This window comes from Anarrhichthys ocellatus, unplaced genomic scaffold, assembly GCF_004355925.1.
Source record: "Anarrhichthys ocellatus isolate YVR2014 unplaced genomic scaffold, GSC_Weel_1.0 scaffold15, whole genome shotgun sequence".
Classification (NCBI taxonomy): Eukaryota; Metazoa; Chordata; class Actinopteri; order Perciformes; family Anarhichadidae; genus Anarrhichthys; species Anarrhichthys ocellatus.
The window spans coordinates 5132312-5155576 of record NW_022280045.1 but is presented as its reverse complement, the minus strand read 5'-3'; the positions used below and the strand labels follow the sequence as shown (position 1 = coordinate 5155576).

Here is a 23265-nt window from a genome sequence, read left to right as displayed (position 1 = left end):
GTAATTCCCGATACCGACAGTAGGTGGCGGGCGTGTTCAGCTGCACAGGAAGGATTCACTTTATGAATGAACTGCTGGACGTCCAGGCGGAAGAGACTTTTACGTGTATTTATACTCAGCAAGAATCACGCGCCTGGTTTGTATGTATAACTGTTGATCATAATGACATCTCTCATGTTTTTGGGAGAAATAGAACTCGATGTAATCGTGGTTGTGGCTGTGAAACCACGATAAGATGGAGCGATACGGAGATACGATGCTACTACATGTGTGCAGGTTAAGCTAGCTGGAGCTAACGGTTAGCTGATGTGTTGTGATGAAGAACGAATGCTTCGAAGAGGAGAAAGGTGAGAAACAGAAACAGAGGTGCTCCACACAAGTACCTGCAATTACCTGCATTTACCTGCAATTACCTGCAATATTACAGTTTGGTTTGGAGATATATTCATACAGCTTTTTTTTTATATCAGTTATTACGGTTCTGGGTAACAGTTAATATTTTTCTTTTATCACTTAAGCTAGGCGAATAACCAAAGTATGTTTCCCCCTAAAACTACATGCATACAATGTTGTTACAATATATGTTCATTGTAACATTTTATTATACACATATTAATGGATTATGAGGGAAGGTGAACTGATATTGTTTGTTTCTGTCGTAAATAAAATAAACATAACACACTTGTTGAAGTATTCCCAAACAAAAAGAAGAAAATAAAGACACACACACACACACACACACACACACACACACACACACACACACACACACACACACAAAACAGTCCCTTTATGATCACAGATAAATAGAGTTAAACTACCTACATCTACAGCAGGTTGCATCTTTCTGCTGGTGATCTTTGCACCAAACCACAAATAAACAACATCTCATTCATATTTAATGTAACTTTGTTTTTAGGTGTAATGCATGTGTGAAGTGTACAAAGAGGCCGTGAGGATGGTCACAGCTGGCTGAGGTTCACCCACGGACCCAGCAGGTTCCATCCAGGTTGAAAAAGAAGCAGGAGCCATGAAAGAAGCAGGTGGAGCAGAGTGTGGAGGCGAGGCTCTGTTTGAGGACCAGGACTTCCCCTCAGACGACGCCTCCCTGTTCTCTGACAGCTCCACGCCCATCGCCCGGCTGCAGGGTGAAATCACCTGGAGACGCCCGCAGGTCAGACCCAGTGCTAAGAGGAAGTGGGAAATGCCGTCGTGTATTCCTTGTGCGTTTTCTTTTGTCGGAGATTGAATGTTGCATCACCCTGTCACAGGTTGATCTGTTCAACCACAGAAGGATTCCCCTCATCAGCTGGTTGATTGGGTTATGAAAGAGTGCGTACAGGTTACAAAAAGCAAATATATGTAGTAAAAGACATGTGTTTTTTATTAAATTGTTTATCATCTTGCAACCCGAAGAAACTTATTGGGTGACAACCAATATTTATGAGGCCCTGACCTTCATGTTGACATCTTCTGTTAACTCATTTCTGCACCTCGTTTTTTTTTTTCAACTCCCCAAAACCCAAATGCCAGAGTTATTGCAAGTCTTCTTTAAGTGTGTTTTTCTCAATTTCTGTCTTCTTTTACACCTCCAGGAGATCTGCCAGTCGCCCGCTCTCTTCCCTGACAACGTCAGCCTGGGTCATGCAAAACAAGGCTTATTAGGAGACTGCTGGTTTCTCTGTGCCTGCACCTTCCTGCTCAAGAATAAACAGCTACTGAACAAGGTAGAGCAACAACTGTATTGTCATTTAGACTTCAATAGATGTTAATGATCTACGGCTCTGGCCCAGTGCTTAGACTCGGTTGCATTGACTGTGTAGGTCGTGAGCATGCTGTCTGCTGTGTGTCCTTTACTGCTGTGTTGATCTGTGACTCTCTGCAGGTGTTGCCTCCAGAGCAGCCCCAGTGGGACGACAGCAGGTACAGGGGCTCCTTCCACTTTTGTTTTTGGCAGCAGGGACTCTGGACAGAAGTGACCATCGACGACCGCCTGCCCTGTATCAATTCCACTCTCTGCTTCTCACGCTGCCACTCCCCAACTGCCTTTTGGGTTGCCCTGTTGGAGAAAGCCTACGCCAAGTAAGTAACGCGTGGAATTTCCCATCTTATCTCTCACTTTAAACCTACTTTGAACAACACTATGAACCAACTACGTGTTTAGTGAAATTTTCCCTTCCTTCCTCTTCAGGCTTCATGGCTCATATGAGCGACTGTGGGCAGGGCAGGTGTCCGAGGCCCTGGTGGATTTTACCGGGGGCCTGGCTGAACGCTGGAGCTTGGGAGAGGCAGAGGAGGAGCAGCAGAGACCAGAACAAGACAGCGACCAGGTCACGGGGAGAATCCTGGACCTGAACCTTCTGTTTCCAGTGAAAGACGAGTGTGCGGTTAGCTGCTCCACTCACAGCAGCCCAGGAGGTCAGAAAGAAGTTGTTTTCTTGCAGATAGAAGCGATGTTGATCCTGTGTCACATCGCCTGATGACCTCGATGACTGTTGCAGGTGCCAGTGAGCTCGGTCAGTACCACGCCATGACTGTGATGGAGTGGTTGGATGTCCAGATGGTGTCAGGGAGCAAAGTACTGCTGCTCAGGATCAGAAACCCCTGGGGAAGATGCTGCTGGGGAGGGGCCTGGATAGGGAGGTAGGCATGTGTGTCATAGTTAAGATTAAGAGCTGAGCCTTCACACCACAGTCATTGCCTTGTGTATGACCTATGTGTTGACAATGTAATTATATCTCAGTGTTATTGAATGATGATATATGAATGGTTTATCTGATCAAGTCTGCACTAAGGCTCAGCACTCTGAAAGTCTGTAGAAAGTCCAGAGAAGATGCACTAAAGCACCTTGCGGACATGATTTAGTTACTCACATGTACGCACCTTTTAAAATCCACAAGTCTGCCATTTAGATTCAGCCCCAGTCTGCAGTCACTCGGTCTTCCTCTTTGTCTGCAGTGGTTTGGGTTGGAGTTCTGTCGACCCCGTTTCTGCGTTGGACCTACAAGCCAGGGTTGCGGAGGGCGAGTTCTGGTTGGATGAAACTGAATTTCTGTCCCAGTTTGATGATGTGACAGTGGGCTACCCCATCAGTGACGAGGGGCACCTAAAGAGCATCTATACTGGTGATTCCCTTAATTCGCTCAAGACTGTTTTAAACTGACTTTGACCTCCTCGTCTGCCCTTTTTTAAAACCTCGCAACGCTCCTCTCTCCGACAGGAAATCTGCTGACACACAACCATCAGCTGGCGGGCCGGTGGAAGAAAGGGCACTCGGCCGGGGGCAGCCGAAACAGCAGCAGCTACGGCAGCAACCCAAAGTTCTGGCTCAAAGTGTGTGAGAGAGGAGAGGTGCTGGTGTCCCTGCTACAGCATAGAAAACAGAGACACACAGAGCAATGCGCACAAACGGCACTCGAGGATAGCAACAACACAACACACCAGCACTACCAGGCTATTGCTCTACACATGTGGAAGGTCTGTGCTATCACTTCTAGAAAAGTAAATGTTTGTGTCTTTACATCGTGTCACTCACATGTTTCTGTCAATAGGTGGAGAAGAGGCGTTTTAATCTCAGCCGGATGTTGAACAAACCTCCCTGTGCTTCTACTCGCTGCCATGCCTACGAGAGAGAGGTGGTCCTCCGTGAGCAGCTGGAGCCTGGACACTACCTGCTGATCCCCAGCACCTACCAGCCAGGAGCTGAGGCCCGCTTCCTCATCAGGGCCTTTTCCTCCTCTTCCACGTCCCTCAGGTAAGGACCAGTTGGAGCAACAAGCTCGTCTTCTCTATGGAAACATTATGAGGAAACATACAGCGCATCCAGGTTATGTTTGTTTTTCATAATAACGTTTGAACTTACAGATCATAGAGATTTACTGTATTTACATCTTTAAAAAGTTACGGTACTTTTAGAGATATGTGTAACGTTGTTTCTTTGGAGCCCAAAGGGTGTCATAGAGAGGGGGGGGGGACTAATTGGTTTGCAAAAATTATTAATTCAATATCTCAAATCAGTCAAATTGGATGCACAAATGAACGGAACTGAACAGAAATTGTGAAACAATAGGTTACAATTCACGCATTTTAATGGATGAAAAATAACACAATATCTGCTTCCATTCGTGGTGTTGTGTTATCTTTAACATCCCTTAAATGTACTCGATACAGAATTCAGAGCATATCTATTGGACAGGAGCGAGCCAATGGCTCACGCTCTCGTGCACTTACATGGGTTAAAAGGCACGCTCAGCCATGTAAACAAAACACAGAGAAGCTCGGATTACATTATTATTATTATTAACATCATTATTATTGCATCATTACTATATCTTTAAATTGCAAATAGTTGTTTGATGCTTTACTGATGCTTTGAATATCATGTAGCGCCCTTACGCATGTTATCAACACCATTGTTAAATGTGTTCTTCGTATTTGTGTGCACGATTTATTAATTTGAGATCACGATTTATGCTTCACTAGTGCACTGCCTGTTCAACACGTGACTGTTCAGAATACAGGCCTCCTGTAACCGCTCATACAAACATCCCACACTGTAGGTAGATCTCTAGTCTCTAAGGTCTGTCTTACTTCAGCGATTCTTGAATGTGCCGTAGTGAGCGACGGAGAGTGAGCTTTACCCAGAATGCTTTTCGGTGGTCCCCTCTCGTTACACCAAGCAGTGTGTACATAATGCACTTCTACTGCATTTGTCCCGTAGATCTCAAGAGCTCACACTTGACACTTGTAATTTCTTGGGTCCTCAGCAAAACACCCGCCGAGTATGAACTCCATCAGACGGAACGGTTGATAAAATCAAATGACACACACAGACTTTCTGTGGTCATGATGTCCCTTAAAAATGAATGACAGCAAGTAAACAGTGACATCTGCTGGTTCATTTTTATTTCCTACTTCCGTGTTTTGCCACGTGAAGTGCTGTGATTCAATGGAAGTTTTCCTGACATGACAATGTTGGTGTCCTCCTCAGTGCCCTGAAAAGCCCAGCACCTACACTGCCATTGACAACAGATGGAGAGTGGGAGAGCAGTTACTTCCGGGGCTCGTGGGCGGAGGGAAGGACAGCCGGAGGAAGCAGGAATTTCCTGTCTCACTGGCAGAACCCCTGCTTCCCTTTCACAGTGTGCGATGAGTCAGCAGTGACGTCAGGAGTTAATATCAGGATTAACCTGCACCAGAGCCGCCCTGACACGGATCTCCACCCTATTGGCTTTCACATATACAAGGTCAGTGAAACATTCAGGGAGAGTACCAGCGTCATTTAAAAGTACGGGGCCATTCACCTCTGTGAACATTCAACCTCAGCCGTTCATCAACGTTTAAATAAACATCAATGTGAAAGTGCCAGTGTTAGATCAGCAAATCATGTGCACTTGTAGTTCTGACACAATTATAAATAGATTATAAACAGACTTTTAAGATATCTGTATTATTATAATTATTATCTGCTGTAAAGAAAAACATATGAAATATAAAAAATATTCTTAATACACTATATGTTAAAATAAAATAGCTAATGGATGTAATTATACAGCATTTGATCATCACTCTGCATCCAGTTTCCAGAAGGGGAGTCTGAGCAGACGTTACCAAGGGGCGAGGATCCGGCAGCCAGTTGTGTCCCTCACTGCTACACCCAGGATGTGAGTCTGGCCTGCTGTCTTTCTCCCGGAGACTACACCATCGTGCCGTCCACCTATCAGCCCGACTGCTCGGCAAACTTCACCCTCAGCCTGGCTCGCAGAATACACAGGTGGGCTCTCTTCTTGTCATTAGAACGGGATTACACAGCTAATAGCAGTAGCTTATAATATTGTTGTTGTTGTTGTTGTTGTTGTTGTTGTTGTTGTTGTCAGAAATAATAATGTATGTGTGTCTCTTTCAGGAAGGTGGTGAAGAGCCAGGAGAGACTGGGAAGAGCCATTCAGGAGGTCAGTTCATTGAAGTAACTTGTTATTGTGCAGCGCTAAATGTGGGAAAGACAACACTAGCTGATGGGTCTTCTTTATTTCACCAAATGCTTCATTATTGTGATTTACAGGCTCTGTAAAAACACAACCTATATACTCTACAATAAAGCAGAATCTTCATCAGTCACCCAATGACAGATAGACACATAGATAGTAAAGGATGCTGCACATTTAATAGACACCAAATTCAAACTATTAATCAAAAACATTCAATCAATCTATAGCTGAATGCTACCTTTTTAAAGCCACATTTTAAAGTCTGTGATTGTGCTCAGAGGATGGCAGCACTGAATAATCGCTCTGTCTTGCTTTTGTCTCTTTCTGGGCGGCAGATCTCTCACATCTCTGTGATGCAAAGCTAGTTCTCTGGGACTGTTGCTGCTCCACTGACGTCGGCTCACCTCCCGGTGCCTCTTGGCCCACGATGAAAGAACCAGTTCTCCCATCCACCCTCACCACGGAGGCTGTGTGTGTGTGTGTGTGCATGTATGTGTATTTATTTGTACCACTAGTGGCTGAGAAGGCAGGCAGGCTGATTTAGTGGGAATCCTGGAAACCTCTTTATTCTGAACCGCTGAGGCTCAGGGCTGATGGGCAGCCACACACTCATCGGCGATTAGGACATCAGAGGTTGTCGGTGGGCTGGGCTGCTAATGAAGTATGACGGGACTTGGTGGTGTAAACAAACAGCCGCAATTGAAGAGGGCCGCCGCTGCTCTTGCTCATTCACTCACTGGTACGCCTGCCGGCCTGGAACAAAGGGTCCTCTCATGAAGGTCCTCACAGAGGCACAGGGGGCAAGGGGCGAGGGGTTGGTCTCTGACAGCAGAGCCAACCAAACCACACCACACCATAACGTGCCATACCATGCCAGAGCCATCCTCCCGTCCCTCACCCCCAAACGCTCTACTCCTTACCTAGCCTCTATGGTTTGTCTCAAGACTCAGACAGTTTCTTTTTCAGTCCTCATTCCCAAACATGCTCACCAGGCTGGACCCAAAGAAGTCCACTTTGTTCCTGACTCCATCCTCACCCTCCCCCCCTCCAGCTCCCTTTTTGTCCCCCCAGACTCGGTCCACAGCTCTGCCTGGACCTGAACAGAGCCATGGTTTGAAGTTGCCGCAAGAACAGATGACAAGCGGATGGATGGAAGTGATGAAACGAGGGATGCGGCACATCAGAGGAGGCCGCTTCATGAAAAGAGGCCGCCGGCCCTTGTTGTGTCGAGGCTGCGTATGTGTGTTGGTGTGTCTGCCTGCCTGTAGCCATGTCTGTGTCGAAGTCACAGGGTTTTCTGATGATTCATTAGACCCAGTGTTAACAGAGACTTTTACTAAGCTATAATTAACTGATTAGAGTGGTACAGTGATGTGTATTTATTATGGTTGGGAGTTAGACATGATGAATAAAATGTTAAAAGATAAGTTGGTGCTTATATTTCCCATATTATCTGATGTGATTTTGGCTTTATATTTGTGTATATTTGGATTTCCAGTGCGTATAAATGAATTAATTAGGTCAAAAACTGAGGAAAGCTATGTGTCACCCCCACGTTCATCACAACGACTAATACACTGCGTGCGCGTGCACGTGAGTCTGCTCTGCTCGCTGCTGTTCCTGCGGAATTCAGGAGACTGGTCGGACTCCGAAAGGCTTCCTACCTAGAAAATAATGAACAACAAATTTGACGCGTGAGTAATCAAAAGTTTCCGTGGGATATCTGCCAGAGAGTGGGCCCCCGTCGCGACTGTACATTTACGTGGGAGAATAACGCTAATGAAAGCTGCTGCGTGTTAAAAGAGGTGTGTCAGCTTTAATTGCGTGGTCCTGCACGCTCTGTGCTACGTTAGGCTTATAAACCCCCACGAGAGCGAGGTCCACACACACACAAGTGCGTTTAAAACGAAGGGAAGTAACAACAAAGAGTACATAGTATTGTATAAATGGGGATGTGCTCTGTTGTTAGCTGTAGCTTAGCATTGCGGAAGGCGGACAGGCCCTGAATCCTCGGTGTGGCAGTTGTCGAGAGGCGGTGAGACGTGCGCGCAGTCTCGGTTCAAACTCGACTCCCATGGCCTTAAAGTACGGGCTGACAGCTAACCGTGTGTCGTAGGATATTCACGAGCAGAGTAGATTAAGTACAGGTGTGTACGTGTGCATCACAAACGGTAAAAGTGTTTCCCATTGTTATACTAATGAGGGCACACTGAATAGCATAAAGACCTTTGACTAAAACACAACACACAAACAGCACCACAAACTTGTTAACACCAGAAAGTGACCTGTCTTTCTGTTGCTTTAGACAGCATTGTATTAAGCCAGGTAACGTTGTACCTAATTACTTGCCAACAGAGTTGTAAGTCATTCTTACTTTAAAAGAAGTCGGTGCATGACACAAACATTTTTGTTTTTGCTGCTCATCAATTCCAGTCTGAAAGATGATGACAGTGGAGACCACGACCAGGACCAAGGCTCACCGAAAGACGGTGAGAAGGAAAAAACTGAAGACGAGGACCAGAACATCAAGAAAAAGGTATTATTAAAGCTATTAGAGAATGACTGGTGTGTGTGTGTGTGTGTTTTTGGAGCTTTAAGGTTAATTGTGTGTCTCAGTCACTTTCTGATGTTCTGCAGATGGTGGTGCCAGGGGCAGGAGAGCACCCTCTTCAATACAACTACACCTTCTGGTACTCCAGACGCACCCCAGGGAGACCAGCCAGTACTCAGAGCTACGAGCAGAACATTAAACAGATTGGCATCTTCGCCTCGGTAAGTCCCTCCACATGACTTCTTTTAGATGGGGCATACCGGTGTGCGAACTACACGGGAGACCCTCTGAATAAAAAACCTTCAAAAGCAAAAGTTTGGGGAGGGGGGGCGGTCTCTGAAAACATCTTTAAAAACAATTATTTGTCACTTGCAATTGTCTCTAAAATATCTCTTCATTGTGAATACAGAAAAGTTTCCACTTGTATTGAATACCCAGTTGTTTCTGGTAAGGCCTTCTTACATGGGTGGTGCTGTTGCATTTAGTCTGCAATGAAAATGTAGTTTATCCTGACTGACTCATTCTGATACAAACATTGTTTCGTCCTTCCCAAGGTGGAGCAGTTCTGGCGTTTCTATAGTCACATGATCCGGCCCGGTGATCTGACAGGCCACAGTGACTTCCACCTCTTCAAGGAGGGTATTAAACCTATGTGGGAGGTGAGTACTGCGATCTTATACACTTAAGACCGTATCTTGTAATGAATCGTATCTATTTGGTTTTATACATGCAAAGCCCTCTTTGAAACCCTGTCTCTTGCTTTTAGGATGATGCCAATAAGATGGGTGGGAAGTGGATTATCCGTCTGAGGAAAGGCCTGGCATCTCGTTGCTGGGAGAACCTGATCCTGGCCATGCTCGGGGAGCAGTTCATGGTCGGAGAGGAGATCTGCGGGGCCGTGGTGTCGGTACGCTTCCAGGTAAACCCACAATCGGACACGCGCGCCTGTTTGTACCGAGTCACGCACGCTGCCTACTTCGGTTTACTCAGACATGCCTTCTCTGCTTCTTTTCTCCAGGAGGACATCATCTCCATTTGGAACAAGACCGCTGGCGACCAGGCGACCACCGCCCGTATCAGAGACACCCTGCGCAGAGTCCTCAACCTGCCCCCCAACACCATCATGGAGTACAAGACTCACAATGACAGCATCAAGTATGTATGTCTCATCGTTCAATTATTCTCCCTCTCTCTCACACATACTCACAAATTACACTCTTACTGACTTGCTATAATGCATTAGTGTTGCTTCAATGATATAAAACAGAGCTAATGTTTCTCACAAAGACAGAAGATTGTGGTGATTTCTTGTTTTTGTTTGTTCCAGCTGTTTTAAATGTGAAGATTTGCTGCTTCTAATTTAAATATTTTTTTGGTTTCAGACTATTGGTTGAAAACTATTGGTTGGGCTCTGGAAACTGATGATTTTGTTTACAGTTTTCTGACATTTTGTAAATTGTACATTTAAATTAAAATGTCAACAATATAACCAATAAATCAGTTTTTCTATTATTTGTTGTTGTATGTTATGAAAAGACTATCAAGTAAAATACAACCTTGTCTGTAACTTCAACATGTTTCACCTGCTTTTGATCTAAATTCATTAGTGTCGGGATTATAGTTGTGATTCTCTTTTTGAAAAGACCTAAATATCCAAACGGTTTGTTTATTTTGAATGATGATGTGCTGCATCCTTTGTTGGCAGAGCATGGGAAGACTTCCATGGACTGGTGAATCCTAGTGGTGGACTTTAGCCTCTCACACAGACCACCTCTGCAAGAGTAAGAGCTGTTGCCACATTGGTGGTTCGGAGGGAAATAAATAGTCTCTTATGTACTTTGTCTCTTGCTAATGTTGTTTGTCTCTGTTCGTGGTGCGTAGGTGTGTATGTATATGTGATGTGCTGGAGGATGACGAGTCCGGGGAAGGATACTTCTACGTGAAATTGGCGCTGTGTAACATGAAGACGGAGCAAAAGTCAGGAACAGAGGCAAGAACACCACCATTCCTTCTTTGCGTCAAATTGGAAATGAACAGAGAAGCCGGTCACGGACACCGAACCAAGCCGAAGAGAGAAACGTGCGTTATTTTTAATCAACCAGAGAAGAACAAAGCCTCCAATTTCATTTTATTTTTTTAATGCAAGATGTAACATCTGTCAACTTGCCACCAGAGGGAGGCCATGTGACTGGTGTTTGCTGATCTGGTTACTAGCTGTTGACAAAGTGTACTTGACAAAATACAACAAAACCAATCTGTTATAGTACTATATCTGATTTTATTGCTTAACATAACATCACACCTCCTGCTGTTTCAAATTAATCTCTGTTAATCTGTTTTATTGGGACTCAAACAGGGTGGCAGGTAGATGTTATTTTATTACAGTGCTGTATTTTAACTACAATTTCTCTGGTCATTTCGAACTAGAATGCTAACTGTTATTGTGTACGATATGTTTGTAAATACAGTCCACTTCAAAGATCACTTTACTGGATCCGCAATGATTCTCCATCTTTGACTTGGAAGTCGAATCCCAAAGGATGAGGCCCATCCTGTGTTGGGCAGAAGTTTGTATAACTGGCATCTTAAGAATGGACTGCCAAGCTGCCTAAATCACTGTGCCTGGCCTCGAGCCTGACCCTGAACCAGTTTCCCCTTCTGTCTGTTTTGTCTTCATCCCGCCTTGAAAGAATCCAGGGGATGGGCTCTGCTTTAATGTCCTCATCAAATGTGTGTAGGAGTTCTGAAACACTGACCGTCACTCCTTTTGCCAGTTTGTATTAAAAAAAGAAACGAGACTGGGCCGACGGTCAGGGTCTGTTAAAGTTTCTATCAATTCCTTGGGAGCATTTTTTGGAATCGCGTCAAGAAAGCGCCTATAGTTTGTTGAAAAACTGTAATGCTGCCCGTGTTTGGTGGTGCGATGATGGGTGCAGGTGTGCGTCGGCAGTGAAGAGACACTGTTGGATCTACACCTGATGGATTATAGCAATAAATGTCAAATATGCATCTGCTGCTAAAGCTGGTTTCATGTCATTTTATTTCATAAATTGGAAGTTGTGACCGAACATTTCAATGGTTGTCTTACAAATACAATTCAACGATGCAGTTTCTTGTACCATGCACTGACTCGGCGGGTGCGCCTCATTTTTGTAGACCACTTTCACCGATGTCCGGTTTACCCTCGATTGATCAGCTCATTTCAAAGAACATATAATTCTGTAGAGAAAACATGAATTATGTAGCCCCTTTTTCACAGCAGACATTAAGTAATCTAGTAAACGATGACGGAAGCACACACAACACAACCCTGAAACTGAAGCGGCTAAATGGGATTAGCCATCTTTAGTTTCACTATTTATACCTCTGCTGTCTCTTTTGGCCTATTTTAATACAACGAAACACAGGAGCGAGAGTGATAATAATTCACATACTTACCAACAAGAACGTGGCCGCCAGCAGCAGCAGTTTAGTATGTGATTCCATATTGAGTGGCACTAAAAAAGTGACATTAAAATTATATTTACAATGCGTTACGACGGTGGTTCCAAAGTATGCGGTGTCATGATTACAGAGGATTTGAGAAACCCTCAATGTTCACATGCTACTTTTCATTTGCACTAAAGAAATGAATGAGAAAGCTAAGTCAAAAGTCAAATGTCATGTTCTCATCATTGTTAATTACATCCAATTCAACTCTGCTTTGTTTTGATCTTTGGACATGTCGGGAGTAGTTTTGGGACCACTTCATGAGGAATTAGAAAATCATTCTCACCCTCCAACCCAAAATGTTCATGGTCCATGTTGTGTTCCACATTGAAGCCGGGCCATTTCTTCCATATTGTGCCCATTTTCTCACCAATGTTGGAGACAATCTAGTGTATGAACAAAAAGCCAGAAATACTGATTGAAACACACTTGTAGAAACACATTATTATTGCATTATTTTGCGTTGCTTAAATGTTTCTACCTGGAATTGCTGGTTGGAGAAGCAGCGGCATGGACAGCAGGAGCCCTGGATTCTGATGGCCGATTCTCCTTCTGACCCACGCACCTCCAGGAGAGGGGTGAACATGCTCCACCTGCAAACACAGTCGGCCATCACACAACAACATCTCCTTACGTAATCATGCAATAAGCAACCTGGGAGATGCACTGGCCAGTACTTCACACACTGGCACAGCCCAGCCTTGATGCTTGGTTGATCACATTTTCAGCTGTCATGATTCTGAAGCACCAAAAACCATTGTTTGCTTGGTTCCACAAGGGTTCAAACTGGGGCATGCTTTATTCAAGCACAGCTGAGAGAATATTTATAAAGTAGGTATCTGGTCACCGAAACCTCTGCCAGATTAGTCTTAATTGGGGGCAAGTTCATCGAGTGCTGCTTCTTGAAAACTCTAATTTTGACACACAAAGGCAAAACTAACCCCGGAGTCAGATTTAGGCCAAATGAAGACGGAAGTATTTTGGTTTGACTACAAGAGACTTGTTTCCATTTCTCCCATCAGCCAACACTCCCATGAGGGAGGATGCCGCATTCCTTCCCAGCACAGGGCAGCTCTGTAGATGTGTCTCTGTGCAAGCAGCTGTTTTGTGCATTAAGTCTCCCAGGTTTAGACTACACCCCGGCTTGAGTGGAACAGTAAAAGCTCTCATGGCTATTTACAGACGGGCCAGGGCATCTACAGTGGTTCAGGGTGGCCAGAGGCTGGGAGTGACATGGAAAAAGGCTCACATGACAAGCTGTTCAGTCTGAGAATGTGAAGTATCAAGATTGCTGGTATTCTGATGGTGGGGTCAAAGGGTTAATTCACCTAAATGACAAAAAAACTGAGATTACATTTAAAAATGTAACGGCAACACTATTTTTTAATAGAGTAATTTGAGTACTTTTCTTTGAGTAATTATACTTTTACATGAGTAGCATACTATTTATCACAAGTGTTGCACTATATTTCAAGTCACATCCTTTAAAAAGTAAAAACACAAGTCACATAAAAAGTCCTGATAAACTGCGTGAGAATGAGCAGAAGAAAGGAGATGAATCAGCAGCAGCAGCAGCAGAGAAGAAGCTGCAGGTGTTTCTGCAGCCACAAGAGGGCAGAGCTCTGCGTTCACGAGTCAACAGTGATGGCATTCAAGCATAATCCAATTAAGATCACATATGGGGCGTGGCTGCAATCAGCAGTTTACCTTGGCATGGTTGCATCTTTCTTAATGCACCACCTGGCCAGAGCGCTACAGGCTGCCTACAGTGGGGGCACGCTGGGTCAGGCTAACATGCTAAATGCTAACATGTGCTTCCTGAATTCTGCATTCACTGATGACACTTCAGTGAGGTGTTTGAGGACTTCCTGCTGTTTGAGACCGTGGATCCCTGATGTGACAGTAGAGCACACGTGTGCCTATACCACATTGTCTGCTTTGAAAGTGTTTTTTGTTGATTGTAAAATAAGTTTACATAGAATGTGGACGTCTAAAGTTGCATTGAATAAAATAGGCCTACTATACATGTATTTAAGTAGTGTACTTGATCAGCAGTACTCGTTTACTTTTCACCACTGTTCAAGCTACAAGGGCAATAAAAACGGAGATGAGACCATCCTACCTCTGACATACAGTGCCAATTAGATGTTTTTGAGGCGTGTAGGCCCTCATCTCCATCAGGCAGCAGCCGAGGCAGCAGGCGTCCACCCTGAGGGGCCTTTCAAAATAAAAAACCTGCCGACCCTGACAGTCAAAGCCCTGCAAGGAACAGGCCCGAGCAGGACCGCAACACTGGAGACAAACACAGGAACTCTCTGACAAGAGGAAGAGATCAAGGAGAGACTGAGAATACATTGAAAAAACACTATAACTCACTCTCTCTTTATGAAAGATGGATGTGAATGTTCTCAGATAGGACACGTAGCTGAACAGCGACCAGTACCTTCCACAGCCACAAGTAACTGTGACCTGCTGCTTCCTGTGGTGATGCTGTAGATCCTCTGAGGAACACACTGTGGACCTACAATGACGAAGCATCAGTCTTTTAAAACAAACAAATCTCTGCACTGCAAGAGTTCCCTTTTACACACAAATACACAAACGTAATCCCTCATACTCGCCTTGCAGCTCTGGTCTGGCAGTGATATGTATTTGACTGACTGTTTCCAGCGCAGACATAAAGGGGGATCCTGCTGCACCTCCATGGCACTGCTCCTCCGCTCCTGGACTGCTCACTTCACCTGGTGGCTGTGTGTAGCCGTTCTCCATCTTCCTCTCAGGAGCCAGACCCGGCAGTTGCTCATCAGATTCCCAATCATGAGGATTTTGATGTTTTTTTGGTCCAAGTGACTGAGTGTGGCACTCGCATGAAGGCCCACAGCTGTTGTGGAAAGCTCTGAAGATCATCTGGATGTGCTTCTCTCGCTCCAGTTGTCCAAAGGGAAGAGGCTGATTGGTCACTACTGACATGGTGTAAAACTGAAAATATATGTGGAACTCAGCAATGACATAACTATGACAAACAGTCAGACAAACAGTCATCTTGTGCCACAGGTGTGTATGAAATAAAGGTCAGATGTCACTCGTTTATGTTTGGATGTAATTATTTAGGTTCCAAAATGGTGCGACACAATTCACCAGGATGTTTTCAGTTACAGGAAAATGTATTGTAAATTGACAGTATTTGTTCTCATTAATAACAAACTAACTCTAATTAATTATATGCCCAAAATGAATTGAGTGTATCTCTGCAACTACAAGATCTATTTGAATCAGAAAGAAACATCGGAAGCGCTTTGGTTTCCGTTTGTAGTCAGAGTAGCATGGACCAATAATGTTCGAGCAGGCTTTGGTTGGAACAGGTAAACAGTCTGTGTGGAGAGCAAACGAAGCAGAAGGTAGTGGCTGAAATAGAATCTTGGTTGGCTATTTGTGAAATAAGCCAGTCGAAATTGAACTCCAATTCCAGTCTTGCATCTCAAGTTGCTTATCAGGCTGTAAACAATGAGCAGTGCACTGAAAAGGAAGTCTTGGCCCTTGCCCCCAGAGGCTTATCCGTCGTCGGATTGATATCCGATGGATTCCGAGATTGATATGTATATATGTAACTGGGTATAAGTAAATGATGATGGAACACAGCATCAATAAAAGATTTCATTTCGGCCTGACAAACCTGTACACACACCACAACGCAACAAAATAAAAAAAGTGTATATTCCTATTCTAAGATAACCATAGCCGGTTGGTCTATTTGGCCTGCATTGAAAGCCAGTGCCTTAATGATGAGTGCAGTACCACTATTCATCCACCAGATAGAGATATATATATATATATATATATATATATATATATATATCGTGTTTTGAAAACATGATATATATATCTCCATCTGCATTGTACAGACTATCCGCAGCCTCTCTTGTGAAAACAGTGTTTTCACAAGAGAGGCTGCAGATAGTCTATACAATGCCGGAAGGAAGAATGCAGTCGCTTCTTCATGACATGTAAATGAATACCGCAGACTAGAAATTAGAGTAGCCATTAGCAGTGATGATGTGCCCTCGAACACTACTCTTAAACACTCTTAAAATTAGCCCCCACACATCAGCTGTGGAATTATAGTGTGAGGGAGGAGTTAACAAGTTTTAGGAGGTGTTTTGCTAAATATTCTGGCGATGGATGTAAATTAGGGGTGAAAGTAATGTTAAAATATATACAATTATCTTAAGTTTTAAGCTAAGTTACAACTATAATTTGAGAGCTACTGGTATGATCAATAGTTCCCAACCTGTTTTGTGTGTTAAATACAAAGCGATGTCCACTCCCTGTCGCAGTTGCAAACAGTGAAGCAACATTTTTTGTGCAAGGTCCACTTAAAGTATAGAAATTCAGCAAAGTTTGGAGGGAAAAATAGTTTAATTTTGTGTCGTAGAATATTGTTTTGAAGAAGAAAATCCAGAAATGGACAGCAGGTTTAGAAAGTTGTCTGGCACCAATATCAACATTCTCGCCTTAAAGTGATTTCACCACAGCAGCCAGCCTGAGCCTCCTTTTTATTCACATCACGCACAGTTTGTTTCCACAGCTGCATGCAACACTGCGCATTATCCTCCACAACAAAGTACCATAATGAAGCCCCACCTCATGTCCTGCATATAGGCAGTGAAGAGTACAACAGGTGCCCAACACCTTCTACAGCCTTATTATCTCAAGGTGAAGGAATGCAATGACGTGAAATAGCACAATTGAGCATAAGAAGTCTCTTACTTACCATCTGTAGTCAACCTCCTGGTGCCGACTGACTCTGACAATCTAAGTGTGACAGGGTAGAGACCAGGCAAACGTCTATGAGTCGTCATGATCAGGAGGGGTGAAGCACAAACCTCCTTACCACCTCTGTGTGTTTGTGTGAATATTCACGTATTAATGTTTGGCTTTGTGAGCGTGTGTATGTGTGTGTGTCTCCTGTCCGCCGGCTCTGTCTCACCCCCTGACCATGTTTCCATCCCAACCAGCCGGATCTGTCTTTTGTTGGGTTAGAAAGGCACCACTCAGCCATGTAATTGAAATCCTGCTTCCAGAGGTGGGGGGGGCTGTGCAGTGTGTCTGTGTTTCGGGGGAAGCCTGGGGGTGTCAGTGCTCTCTATGTGCCTCAAAGAAGGTGTCACTTGATTATGAAATGTCTGAGATTGAGCAATCACAACATTACAGTTGTACTTTTATTGATAAAAGCATTTATTTGGCAAAAGTAAACTTGCATCAAACACTGAGCTGGTAACAGGAAGAGCAAAAAAAACATGCTCTTTTTTAAATTTATTTTTATCACCATGAACAAGATTGTTTGTCTTAACCTTTGTGGTAGTCATCATATCCCACATCTTCTTCATTGAGGAGACCACTGATGGGCACCGTCAGATTTCCACTTCAATTAAAGGGATCAAATCTGGAGACTTTCTCCTGTTTCACCCAAAGACGTTTGCTCCGATCCCATTCTCAATTAGATCAGTGAGATTGTTTATTGGAGGGAGATACTTCTTGGGGTCCCCAAGGAAAGGTGAGGATGGAGGCTGGTTGAAATGGCCCATCAGGAAGATCCCAATCGTGCCGATAAAAAACACAGACACCATGACAATAAAGCAGACCCTGTCGATCACTCTGGCGACCAGGAACCACTCTTCATTTTCCTTGGGGTTGGAAGAAAAAATTGGAGATTATATTGACTGATGTTGATTTGATGTTGAAACCTGAGAAGATAAGCAAATATAAACATGTAGATCTTACATTCTGGAAGTTGTTCTGTTGCCTTGCAGTCTCAGCTATGTGTTTGCAAGAGGACACGCACTGCTTTAGCTGTGGAGAGGCCTTCACCAGGCTGGCACTGAGCTGCTCAGCTGTACCCCCCTCCAGCCCATCATCTGTGTACAAAACACACCAGTAAGTCATGACGAGGGGAACACAAACTTTCATGTATACTTTAACATGGAAACTCATTGAAATACCTACTTAGCTTCTCTAATACTGATTTAATTAGTCCGTTTCTTTCTTTGAGTCTGGCAAACATGAGTTCAGACCGGGCTGTTTTCGTTGCATATTCCTCTGCCTTGGTAATGAGGGTCATGGAGCTGCGGCGTCGGCAGGGGACCAGAAACACACCGTTCCTGTCTGGAGCCAGAGTTTCTCCATTTCTATTCTCTGTGGTGTCCCCGTTTGGTGTCCAGGGTCGCATCTGCATCCTCAGCAGCCGAGGCAGGATGTTTAGGAGGATCTGAGGAGGTCGCAGGGTCAGAGGGTAATCCAGTGGCAAATAAACCCGTGTTTACTTCACGGCACACGGTATGTTCATTCAGTAGCTTCTTAATGGAAATAAAAGGGTTTGGTCTGGCCGCAGTCTCACCTTTCGGACTTTATCTGTCATTATGTGAGTGTTTGGGGTTCTCAGGGAAACGTTGAGGACTATCACACAGTTCATCACCACCATGGTGGTCACTGACATCACAAACATCAAATACCTGCAGTCAAAGGTTCACAAATCACATCTTTTTCTCTCTTCAGATCAGCTGTAGTTCGACCGAAACTCTGAACCGAAATCTGAAAGCGATCACACAAACTTACTTTCCAATAAGCGGCACCGCCCTCGAAGTCTCTGGAACCTTCTTGGCGATAAGGAAGAGGAACACAGTCTGGCCCAGAAGAGTGGCAATAGACATGGTGCACTTCTGACCACCAGCTGTAAAACTCAAACCAACATTCAGAAAGAGTGGTGAGGTTTTGTGTTGATGAAAACTGATATTAACTACAGACCATCTTGCGAAGGGATCACACCAGCCAAGATGCCAAATTGGGCCACGGGCGTTAAGTGGGGGGCCCCTACCCCCTACCTACCCCCCTACTTCCAGCGCCCTTGCTTAGACAATACCCATCTTTAAACTCGGTACTAAATCTGTCCTACACACCTGTAAAGTTTTGTGACTGCATCTTGCCCAGTTGTGTCACTATGGCAGTGACTAAATCTGTCCAGATACATAAACAACTAGCAAAGTACTTAAAACCGCTTCTTTGGCAGTTCCCTCTATAGTATGTGTCTTTATTAGCGCTGTCCACAATTAACTGAATATTAATAGCGATCACGATTTTGGATTCCCACCATTAAATGAACATGATCAACTGCGATATTGACTGTTTAAAAGGTGTGCTCCACTCATAGAAAACTCTGCTGCATGTCAAATTAAGCCAAGACCAAGAGTGGTTCACTGTGGAGTAAGGAGGTTAAAGTGACAGAGGTCTGACTACCTAAGGTTAGGTTTAGATACACATGGAGAGGAAAAAGACCTTTGGCAGGTAAGAAGTAGACAAGAAGGCCGAGGGAGGAAAAGAGCACACAGGGAGCGATGATGTTGATGACGTAGAAGAGGGGCTTTCTCTGGATGATGAGGAAGAAGACAATCTCCTGGTGTTCCAGCTCGTCCTTAGTGTACCGAGTGTTGATCACCTTCTTAGCCGGCCTGTGTTTGATGGCCCACTCTCCATTTTCTGACAAAATTAGTTTGCAGAAGGACATTTTGCTACACATTAGATAATGGTAGTGCTTAGTTTTATTTTGAATAGATGTTCAAAATCTATCATTCAAATGTTGCTATACCTGTAAAAGCCTGCGGGTCAATATCCACCCATTCCAGTGTGTGGTTCTCCTCCTCTTTGAGAACCAGTTTGATCTCGTTGGCACTGTAAGTCTGGGAGCTGAACACAGGGAGGAGACATACGGTCTGTTACCACAACAAACACAGCCATCGATCCACTTTACAAGACAGCACGGTGAAAAGGGACCACGAATGAAGGAATCATTGTTCCTGGTTTGGACACAAGTGAACGGGACAGTCCCATATTTCCACAGTGCCACCCTACCCAATTAGAAATTTTACTTTTGTTTCCCCTGATTTGATTAATCTATTTAATTTAACTAATTTACTTATTTGTCTTAAATTACATTTTCTCTAAATTTGACCTCACACAATGGTCTGCATTTAATTTCAAAGCCATCTCTATACTAGATCCTTCTACCAAATCAAATTTAATGTTTTACCTAAACTGTCAAATTTTAAAATGTTTTTTTTTTTTTAAATGGCTTGAATTAACTTTTAAACTCAACTATGTGTAATTAGTTTATGCTGGTAAAATGTCCTCCACAAATTCCTAGAAACCATTGGGGACAGGCCCTCTGTGTTCTCAGTGCTCTGTGAACATGTGAGGATATTTATTTCTAAAATAAGGAAAATAAATTCTTTAGAAATTATATCTGTAACAAGCATTTCGACATATTAAATATCACTATATAACAATACAATTACCATTATATAGTTAATATTGCTCTCTAATGTTATTATATTATATATTCTCTTTGATTTCTATTATATATATGTCATAGTATTGTATTATTGCTGTATAATGCAATATAATTAATTATAAATGTATTATATAATTCTCATTTTACAATCTAATTCAGAGTTCTTTATCTTTTTCCTTAACCCTACCTATCAGCCTGTATGTGCTGCTGTAACACGTGAATTCCCCTTAAAGGATCAACAACATCTCATCTGAAATCTGTCTAAGTGACTGCACATTGATTGATTGATTGATCTGTGAGTGACAAGACAACCCATTTGAGAGATGCATGGTGAATCTGAGGCGTTTTAACTCCTTATAGAGGGATCTAGCTTTTTATTTGTACATAAATTTACGTGTATTGCTCACTGGCCAGTCATCAAATCCCTACAGATCTCGTCTCTACTCACCGGAAGACCATGGTGCAGTTCTGCCAGTCAAAGGGAAAGTAGTTGACAGTGATGGCACAAGCACTGCGGTAGATGGCAGGAGGCAGCCAGTACACACAACCGTTAGGAGACACCAGTGCATTGCAGTAAAGTGCCACCTCAAATTTTCCATCCACGCTGTTAACAGAGGGAAATACACACAAACACATTTATTCTACATTGTATATATTGTATTTATTGTAAGAATACAGAACATAATACCAACATTTACTGTGTGAAAATGTGACGGTTGTTGCACGCACTTGTTCTCCAGTATGACGTCGGGCAGCCAGATGCTCTTGGAGGGGACCCGCAGCTGAGAGGTGATGTTCCCATACAGAGCCGACCTGGGCGGTTGGTCCCATCTGAGCCTGTAGTCGCACCATTGCTACATACAGAAATACTGAGGGTTTCACATCAATGCAAAGCAGCAAGAAAACATCCAGCAGTGGAGATGTGTGTACGGTTACCATTTCTATCCAGACGCTTGTGGTCAGAGCCTCCTCCTTTTCATTCTAAGGAGAGACAGTTTGGTAAGTGACGTGAACCATCAGGCCCGAGCAGCCACTGGCAGTGTTCAAAAACACTGAACTCACCAGAGAGATGAGGTTGGTGAGCGTCATCTTGATGTCGACCTGAGTGACGTCACCACTGTTGTCCATGGGCCGGACGTTCTTGTTGTAGCCTTTCATCAAATCCTTGAAAAGTTCCCCTTCAAGGTTGATTGCTGATGCTGCAGACGAACACAGGGCAGGGCGAGAAAATATGAGAGACTAAAACAAGTGATAAGGGACTAATTTAAAGGAGCACTTCCATCAATTTTACATATTAAGTTCAATATTTTTCAGCCCATGATTAGACTTAAAGTCAGGATATCTCAGCCTCTGCTACTTCACTTCTGACCAATTCTTTTTGATCTGCCTGTAAGTGCAGCACGAAATTACTGGAGTACCATGTTAAAATGATATTTTCTCTCATCTTTAATCTTCATGAGTAGATGACCCTTTTTATATAATGGTCCCAGCTTACTTTCCAGTAGAAACTTTGTTAGAATACAAACGCATCATGACAGAAATAAAGAAACATTTCTTTCTTCCATTCATTCTTTCTGTGTAATTAAATTTAGTAAAATAACATTAAAACAAATGTCTTTGTGTAATTGGAAGGAAGCCTACTTTGTTACTCTATTTTATAGATTAACAATTAACACAGTGTTGGTATGGTGCAGCACTACACATTAAGTCCGATTTTTGCAACTTTTTATACATGCCCTGTCAAATAATGCACTACGATTCAGTAACAAAGCATTTTTATCACAAAAGTAGATCCTTGTTGTTTCATCAGCCATTCCCTACTGAACCTGTCACCGTTTGGTGAACGGCAAGCTTTGTAATGACAATTGTCTCGGGGGTGTAACCACATATAGTTTGAATGCAAGATGCTTAATGAATAAACAAGAAAGCAATATTTGAACTGTTCAAGTATGTTTAAAATAATTAAATGTTACAGTTGGTTGAGCAAAAAGTTAATAAGGTGCCTCCTTGAAGGATGTTGTACCTGTGATTTATGTTGCACTTAAGTCAACATTAATCTGACTTTTTAAATTCTAATCCCTAGAGACTAACAAGATACTGTATCATGTCTCACATATGTGGCGGCGGGTTGAATAGCCTACCTGTGGCAGAAATCATGAACACCCTCAGGAGGAGTGACGGAGCGAGCGGAGGTCCAGAATCCATTAGTGTGTCTGTGCTGCGCTGTCCGAGACAAAGCTATGATCACTAATCTGATACACATGGACGCTACTTGATGGAGTTGCTGGCACTTAGACTGTGTGTGTGTGTGTGTGTGTGTGTGTGTGTGTGTGTGTGTACGTGTTTCCCAGCAAAAGTCGGGGCTTAGGCAGATGGGATGAGTTGAGGTTTAGAGGAATGGTTGGGATTTGGTGGGGAGTTGATGATTGTTAGGATTGAATCCAAGAGTTTATTTCTAGTACTGCATAGCCAGCTGTCACAACACCCACACACACTGATAACATGACATGCACCATCAAAGCGCACTCTGTATCTTGGCTCTGTTCGGTGCACCGGCTGTTGTCCTCATGAACAAAGTAAAATAACTTGTGGATTCTGTGAGGGCAAATTTAGCGATCTATAAAAAACTATTTTTTTCCACCAGCAGCCATGGTTAAATGTGTTCTCTACAATAAAAAGATCACAGACCAAAAGATTAGACAATAGAGAGAGAGGGAGACAGCAGCAACACTGTGCCTGTCTGCAAGCCAGAAAGTAAAAAAAAAGAAGAAGCTGCACAGTGGACCAGAGAACAGGTGATAAGTCTTGTCCATTTACAGCACACCCGCTGTGATGACTGGCCAGGCTCTGTGTGTGTTTGTGTGTGTGTGTGTGTGCGTCACAAAAATACTCGTTCC

At 43.5% G+C, this 23265-nt stretch overlaps 4 protein-coding genes across 11 annotated transcripts; 2 read left to right on the top strand and 2 right to left on the bottom strand.

The window, feature by feature from the left end:
- The first annotated feature begins 86 nt into the window (after positions 1–86).
- capn10 (calpain 10) lies at positions 87–7414 on the top strand. Of its 2 annotated transcripts, none has more exons than XM_031854962.1 (13): positions 87–347; positions 920–1174; positions 1596–1727; positions 1886–2082; positions 2192–2418; positions 2502–2643; positions 2959–3125; positions 3221–3477; positions 3552–3754; positions 4991–5246; positions 5580–5773; positions 5906–5951; positions 6323–7414. In XM_031854962.1, exons 2-13 carry the CDS (start codon positions 1031–1033, stop codon positions 6350–6352), a joined length of 1995 nt encoding a protein of 664 aa, XP_031710822.1. In that variant the 5' UTR covers positions 87–347; positions 920–1030; the 3' UTR covers positions 6353–7414. The 2 variants fall into 2 exon arrangements, with proteins under 2 accessions (XP_031710822.1, XP_031710823.1); XM_031854963.1 differs by having other exon boundaries at positions 5910–5951; positions 6323–6342.
- Positions 7415–7501: 87 nt separating this feature from the next.
- On the top strand, positions 7502–11559 carry eif4e2 (eukaryotic translation initiation factor 4E family member 2). Of its 6 annotated transcripts, none has more exons than XR_004213033.1 (8): positions 7502–7681; positions 8421–8523; positions 8604–8759; positions 9093–9197; positions 9305–9457; positions 9557–9693; positions 9921–10319; positions 10420–11559. XR_004213033.1 is itself a non-coding variant. In XM_031854971.1 (8 exons), the coding sequence occupies exons 1-7, from the start codon at positions 7662–7664 to the stop codon at positions 10290–10292; spliced, it is 702 nt and encodes a 233-aa protein (XP_031710831.1). In that variant the 5' UTR covers positions 7502–7661; the 3' UTR covers positions 10293–10319; positions 10420–11559. The 6 variants fall into 6 exon arrangements, 5 of the variants coding, with proteins under 5 accessions (XP_031710831.1, XP_031710828.1, XP_031710830.1 ...); XM_031854971.1 differs by having other exon boundaries at positions 8625–8759; positions 10244–10319; XM_031854968.1 differs by having other exon boundaries at positions 10244–10319.
- On the bottom strand, positions 11467–17008 carry LOC116387672 (phospholipid scramblase family member 5). Of its 2 annotated transcripts, XM_031854966.1 has the most exons (8): positions 16799–17008; positions 14649–15006; positions 14471–14548; positions 14150–14342; positions 12509–12620; positions 12314–12413; positions 11977–12035; positions 11467–11757 (listed from the first exon to the last, which is right to left on the bottom strand). In XM_031854966.1, exons 1-8 carry the CDS (start codon positions 16799–16801, stop codon positions 11731–11733), a joined length of 930 nt encoding a protein of 309 aa, XP_031710826.1. In that variant the 5' UTR covers positions 16802–17008; the 3' UTR covers positions 11467–11730. The 2 variants fall into 2 exon arrangements, with proteins under 2 accessions (XP_031710826.1, XP_031710824.1); XM_031854964.1 differs by lacking the exon at positions 16799–17008 and having other exon boundaries at positions 14649–15763.
- Positions 17009–17291: 283 nt separating this feature from the next.
- On the bottom strand, positions 17292–22592 carry chrng (cholinergic receptor, nicotinic, gamma). The gene is made up of 12 exons (XM_031855063.1): positions 22510–22592; positions 21431–21567; positions 21305–21349; positions 21098–21222; positions 20817–20972; positions 19667–19764; positions 19357–19557; positions 18640–18754; positions 18422–18536; positions 18031–18292; positions 17809–17942; positions 17292–17711 (listed from the first exon to the last, which is right to left on the bottom strand). Exons 1-12 carry the CDS (start codon positions 22571–22573, stop codon positions 17490–17492), a joined length of 1674 nt encoding a protein of 557 aa, XP_031710923.1. The 5' UTR covers positions 22574–22592; the 3' UTR covers positions 17292–17489.
- Between the last annotated feature and the right edge of the window lie 673 nt (positions 22593–23265).